The sequence below is a fragment of the Ipomoea nil genome, unplaced genomic scaffold (genome assembly GCF_001879475.1).
Source record: "Ipomoea nil cultivar Tokyo-kokei standard unplaced genomic scaffold, Asagao_1.1 scaffold3172, whole genome shotgun sequence".
In the NCBI taxonomy this organism is placed as follows: Eukaryota; Viridiplantae; Streptophyta; class Magnoliopsida; order Solanales; family Convolvulaceae; genus Ipomoea; species Ipomoea nil.
The window spans coordinates 2927190-2934223 of NW_017619600.1; the positions used below are offsets into that span (position 1 = coordinate 2927190).

Genomic DNA, 7034 nt, shown 5'->3' on the forward strand with positions numbered 1-7034 from the left:
CATCTCTATATATTCGCTCCATGTACTCTCAAACATTATTATTGAATACAACACAATTATATTCTCATCTGGTATCAGTTAGCTAGGGTTTTCTTTTCCAACATCCATGTCACCTCGCTTCGTAGCAGTAGCCGATGGCATCGAACCAAGATACACCGTATGAGAAGCGGTCCAGTCAACGACGTGGCATTGATGATCCGTGTCAAATTTATAAAGGTTTCGGCCACATGGGAGCCAATTGTTTTTTGCATTATGATGATCCGTGTCAAATTTGTAAACGTTTTGGTCACACGGGAGTCAATTTTTTTTGGCGCTATGATGATCCTTGTCAAATTTGTAAATGTTTTGGTCACACGGGAGCCAACTGTTTTCGGCGTTATTCAGGGGCTCCGGGTTTTCACGCTAATATGGTCGTCTCTGATGATAATGGTGATTCCAACGGTCTTCATCAGTGGTTCCCTGGCACTGGTGCTACAAATCATGCTACGCCTGATTATTCTTTGATGACTTCTCCGACAAGTTATGATGGCCCGGAGACTCTGCGAGTCGGTAGTGGTACAGGTTTGCCTATTGTTAATGTTGGTTCCGCTTCGTTAGCTACTGATTCTAGGTCTTTTAAGTTACATGATGTTTTACATGTCCCTAGTCTCTCTTCTTCTCTATTATTTGTCCAGCGTTTTGCAAAGGAAAATAATATTTTCTTTGAGTTTTACCCCCTTTATTTCTATGTGAAAGACATTTTAACCAGGAAAGTTCATTTTAAGGGACATGCGTCTGGGGGTCTCTACACATGGCCTGCGTCCTCCTCAGCTCCTGCTGCGTTTGTTGCTGCGCGATCCTCTTACGTTTGGCACATGCAGTTGGGGCATCCTCATTCTCGAGTCTTACGTAAAATTTTAGCGTCTTCGTCTATTAGTACATTTAATTCTAGTGATCTTCCCAATGTCTGTTCCTCTTGTCAATTAGGAAAATCCTCTCATTTTCCTTTGACTCGTGTCGAAACTACTAGTACGCATCCTTTGGAATTAATTTATTCAGATATTTGGGGTCCGGCGCCATTACTTTCTGCGTCTGGCTATAAATATTTTGTGTTGTTTGTGGATGATTACACTCGTTATATATGGTATTATCCCATGCGTGCTAAATATGATTTGTATGCTATATTTGATAAGTTTCGATCACTCGTTGAACGTTCTTTTTCTCACAAGATTATTTCCTTTCAATCTGATTTAGGGAGAGAATATAAAAAGCTTGGTTCCACTCTTGCTTCGCTAGGTATTCGCCACAGACAATCCTGTGCGCATACTCACGAGCAAAATGGTCGAGTGGAACGCAGACATCGTCATGTTGTTGAGACAGGGTTGTCTTTAATGGCTCAAGCATCTGTCCCGTCTCGTTTTTGGGACTATGCTTTTGAAACTGCTGTGTATCTAATTAATAAAATGCCTACTCGTGTTCTATCTGATGAGTCCCCTCACTTCCGTTTACATCGATCTCCCCCGTCCTACTCTTACTTGCGAGTGTTTAGCTGTTTGTGCTTTCCTATCCTACGTCCTTATAATCGCAATAAACTCCAGTTTCGTTCATCTCCCTGTGTCTTTCTAGGCTATCATCCGTCTTATTGTGGCTATCATTGTTTGGACACTAACACTAACAAGGTTTTTTATCTGTCGCCACGTGCGATTCGATGAGACTGTGTTTCCCTTTGTTTCTCCTATTGCCTCTCAGGTTGCTACATCGCGTTCCGAACCGTGGGCTACTGCACCAATTGTGACAGGCCAAGGAAGTGATGTCTCGGCCACGGTTACTGATGGCGCTCGGCAGATTCACGAGCCCGTGGCGGCTTCTGGCGGTGATGCCGGTCACGATCACGAGCAGTCCGCATCGAGTGAGTGGACTGTCTCGGACCAGCAGGTTGAGCAGCGCGGCAGGCCGCGCGGACGTCCTCGACGTGCTACTCCGCCTCCTCGGTCGCATAACATGAACACTCGCAGCCCCAGCCCGCATCAACATGTTGCCTTAACCACTATTTTCACTATATTGCCTGAGCCTACCTGTTACTCTCAGGCGGTCAAGTTTCCTGAGTGGCGTGATGCAATGGACGCGGAGTTCAATGCCTTGGTCCATAATCATATGTGGCGTCTTGTTCCATCTCAACCAGGTATGAGTGTTGTTGGTTGCAAGTGAGTTTTCAGAACCAAACGAAATGCCGATGGTTCAATAGACCGTCATAAAGCAAGGTTAGTAGCCAAGGGTTTTAATCAGGTTGCTGGAGAGGACTTTTTTTGAGACCTTTAGTCATGTGGTTAAGCCCACTACATACGGTTCGTCTTCTCTTATCTTTAGCCGTATCTCGTTGGTGGTCTATTCGCCAGTTGGATATTCACAACGCCTTTTTTAAATGGCGAGCTAGCTGAAACTGTTTACATGCGACAACCACCTGGTTATGAGGATAAGTCGTTACCTAATCATGTATGTTTGCTTAAAAAATCTCTATACGGTCTCAAACAGGCTCCACGTGCATGGTTCACAAGGCTACATGATTTACTTGTCTCGGTGGGCTTCTCGCCTTCTAAAACGGATGTGTCTCTTTTTATCTATTCTCGTGACAATATTCGTCTTTATCTCTTGGTGTATGTTGATGGCATTTTAATTATGGGTTCTGACTCAGATCGTGTTACTGCTCTTATTGATAAATTAGCACTTGAATTTAAGGTTCGTGATATGGGTGTGCCTTCTTTCTTCTTGGGAATAGAAACTATCCCGTTATCTGGCGGTATGTTTTATCCCAACAACGGTAAATGAAGGATATTCTCAAACGTGCTGGCATGGTGGACTGCAAGCCAGTAATCACGCCTGTCTCTTCTACGAAAATCACAGACGACGTGGTCGTTCCCTATGCCGATCCAACACAATACAGGAGTCTTGCTGGTGCTCTCCAGTATCTTACGGTAACTCGTCCAGATCTATCTTATGCTGTTAATCTCTTGTGTCAACATATGCATGCTCCCACTACTACATACTGGGCCTCTCTAAAGAGAGTCATGCGGTATGTCAAATGCACCCTGAATCTTGGCCTGCTTATTTCTCAGTCTACATCTATAGATATTCACGCCTATTCTGACTCAGATTGGGCTGGCGATCCGAATGATCGCAAATCTACTAGTGGCTTTGTTGTGTTCTTGGGCAGTAATCTTATATCTTGGGTTTTTGGAAGCAACGGACTGTGGCACGTTCTTCGACTAAAGCAGAATACAAGGGACTCGCTGATGTATCTGTAGAAGTTACATGGCTCGTTTCTCTGTTACATGAAATCGGCATCCTTCCCGCGTCTCCTCATCGACTATGGTGTGACAATTTGGGAGCTACTTATTTATGTGTCAATCCAGTGTTTCATGCCCGCACGAAGCACATTGAGATTGACTATCATTTTGTTCGCGATAAAGTAGCCAAAAAGGAGTTAGAAGTGCACTTTATTTCAACCAAGGATCAACTAGCGGATATTTTCACAGTCTTTATCGTCTCTTCGTTTTAACTCTCTCCGTGACAAGCTCAATGTTTTGGCTAGCCAACCTTGTGCTTGAGGGGGAGTATTAGGACTATATTATTCATATTAGACTAGGACTATATTTTTCATATTAGACTAGGACTATATTATTCGTGTTAGACTAGAATTCTATCTAGCATCTCTATATATTCGCTCCTTATACTCTCAGACATTATTATTGAATACAACACAATTATATTCTCATCGTTATGTCATTCTTTGTTTATACGTAGATGATATACTCATCGTTGGTAGTAACAATCGAATGATTAAATCATCGGAATTAATATCCTTAGAAGACCTAGTGGTTTTTTGTTGAGTCAATCTCACTATATTGATCCTTGCAAAATTTAACAAATATGATATATAATCAATTGGCTATGACATCATTTGATACAAATGCTCATCTAACCAATAACTATGAATAGTGTATTTCTCAAGTAAATTATGATCAGGTTATTGGTAGTTAGATGTATCTAATGAGCTGTACTAGGCCAGATATTGCCTTTGCAGTTAGTAAATTCAGTATGTATACGAGTAATCCATGTGATACGCATTGGAAGGTAATAGTAAAGGTTATGAGATACCTAAGGTATACTCGTGACCTTGGACTGCACTATACAAGATACCATGTTATACTTGAAGGGTATAACGACACTAATTGGATATCGGATATTAATGACTCTAAGTTCATGAGTAGACTACGTGTTTATGTTAGCCGGTACAGTCGTTTCATGGAAATCCTCAAAACCAACTGTTATAGCCAGATCTACTATGATGAAATCTAAGCTGATAGCCTTAGATAAATGTTGTGAAGAGGTTGAGTGGCTACGTCATTTTCTCGAGGATATTCTTGTACCTCCAATATGTGTGCATTGCGATAGTCACATCACAATTGGAAGGGTATAACGTAACACGTATAATGGTAAGTCTAAACATATACGTCGTAGACATAACACTATTAAACAACTTCTCATAACGGGTGTTATCTCTGTTGACTACGTAAAATCAAAGAATAATATAGCGGATCCGCTAACCAAAGGGTTGAGCAAAGAGGTTGGTAGAGAAGTTAACACGAAGAATGAGTCAAAAGCCATTGGAATAAAATTTCTATAGTGGATACCCAACATAGCTGACACCTAGATTCAATGGGACAACTAAATTATAGAACGAAACATGTCACTATAGGAGTCTCAAACTCCCTACCACTCCTCGATAGAACGGTGACTCCCACACCAGGTTAGCACATTGACGCTTTAATGATTCAAATTGTCGGTTGAAATGTGAGTATATATGCAGGGTACTCGAAAAAGAATCACCTATGTGAGAGAGCAGTGGGTCGCTTCAAAGGATAATTGATTGGGTTCAATTATTTATAAACTCTTATAGAACCCGGGACACTGACCCATGACAAAAATGGGCATAGTCATGAGACACATAACATGGTTGGAAGGTTCTTATGTGTAATATATCATCGTCTGTACAAACAGCAGTTGGTTTACAGACATCGCGTTCTACCAAACAGCTAGTAGAGTAAATATATATTCACAAGGAAAGGTTCAAAGGAAAACACCTATTTATCCTATGTAAAGATCGACCATTGTTTACATACGTCCAAACCAATTGGCAAAAGAAATTTTTTTGAATGATTGCAAGTTTTACTTTAAGTGTATGGATGATCCATAGATCCTTATTAAATATTACTCCGTATAATGATATTGATGTGAAAAACAAACAACCGGGTAGCAAGATTTTGCTCATGAGAGATGTTTACCATTGAGATGCCCATTAGTGTGTGCATCCAATTTTTAGTGTTATTCACAACATTAGCGACCAACTCATTAGTGTGTGCATCCAATTTTTTGAGTTTCTCAATTTTTAATCACTTTTGGATGATTGAAAAATAGAGTGTTTTTAACCGTGCAAGAACATGATTAGGATTTTATGGGATTTTGCAGGACATGTTTTCATTAATTTCTTCAAAATTAAAAACAAAACATGAATATATGATTGAAAATTATATTATATTATATTATATTATATTGTTGATTCGTCTTGTAGTATGAAATCTGCTCTTCGACCTTTTTTACTAAGAAGAAGAAAGGCTTTGACGTGTCTGTAAAAGGGAGAGTTGAGAAGGGAAGACACTAAAAGAGGAAGCAAGCAAAGTTTGTAACGGAATATGAGGTTTACCAACTATGGTGATAAGACAGTGTTTGGCTGTGAAGGTCAGGATGTTTAAGTCGTGAACTATTATCGGAATTTAAAGGGGAGAAATCAGTCTTTTATCCAAACATGCACCAAAATCCTTACCCCCAACCCACAATCTATCACCCAAAAATTAACTGATTTGCCTGTACCAGCTATACACCAAAATTATTCTTGCACACAAAAAAAAAAACTAAATTTTTAATTCACAATCTACCACCTAAGAACTAACTGACAGGCCAAACTGAGTGACCTCACCAAGATTATTCTTTCACACAAAGAACTAAATTTCTAGCTCACAATCTACCAACTAAGAACTAACTAATTGACCTGCCCGTGTGGGCTATGCACCAGATTTCTTAACCACAAATGGCAAAATCCCTTGTCCCGTGTCCCACACTCCACCCGACACGACTAGTGAAGGCCATAAATCGCGATGACTCAATAAACGTACCTGTTGTTGAAGGGCGAAGATATGGGCGACGCAGCCGTAGACGGGGTCGCGGAGGCGGGACTGAGCTTCGTAGCAGATGGTGATGACGGCGTCGAGCCGCTTGTGAACCGGAATATGGAGGAGGAGCTCGAAGATGTTGCTGGCGCTGAACACCTTGTGCACCGCCTCAAAGTGGGCGGCTCCTTGCTCGGAGTCAAAGTACGGAGCGAATATGCACCCCGCCACGCACTTCCTTCTCAAGAACTTGCATGCCCCGCATGGCCCGCCTCCTCCACGGCTCCACCGCCGCTTCCTCCGCCGCCACCGCCCGGCCCGGGTCTGCCACCTGCAGCTGCACTGCTAGTACTCGGATTTGAGCTCATGATCGACGACTATATATCTTTTCAGAAAAGAAAGAAACACGGTATATATATATATATATATATATATATATATATATATATATATATATATAGATCAATATATAAATCTGTCACATAATTAACTTAGGGTTTTCTTAACGATGATGATCAGATTCTTGAAGAGAAATGAATTGAAGGTTTAAGAAAGAAGGGTTTGTAGGGTTTGTTTGTTTGGTGATATACTGATATGATGTGTGTATATATATATATATATATATATATATATATATATATATATATATATATATATAGAAAAGCGCTCATATGTGGTCATGTCATTAGGTGTGGTCGTGTGGTCGTATCTGGGTCGTTGAATCAGTTTAATCTAAAGGCAGTGGTAATTCTGAGAATTTTCGCGCGTTTTAGTAAGTGGGGGTGTTATGGTAATTACAGTGACCATTTATAGCGGGCGGGTTCCAGAATA

General features: G+C 40.9%; 1 protein-coding gene across 1 annotated transcript; it reads left to right on the plus strand.

Moving 5' to 3' along the window:
* Positions 1–2801: 2801 nt before the first annotated feature.
* LOC109168110 (uncharacterized mitochondrial protein AtMg00810-like) lies at positions 2802–3281 on the plus strand. Its single transcript, XM_019317157.1, has one exon. It carries the CDS (start codon positions 2802–2804, stop codon positions 3279–3281), a length of 480 nt encoding a protein of 159 aa, XP_019172702.1.
* Positions 3282–7034: the final 3753 nt, after the last annotated feature.

Coding starts and splice junctions, on each gene's coding strand:
- LOC109168110 (XM_019317157.1), top strand. CDS start 2,802: ATGAAGGATATTCTCAAACGTGCTGGCATGGTGGACTGCAAGCCAGTA.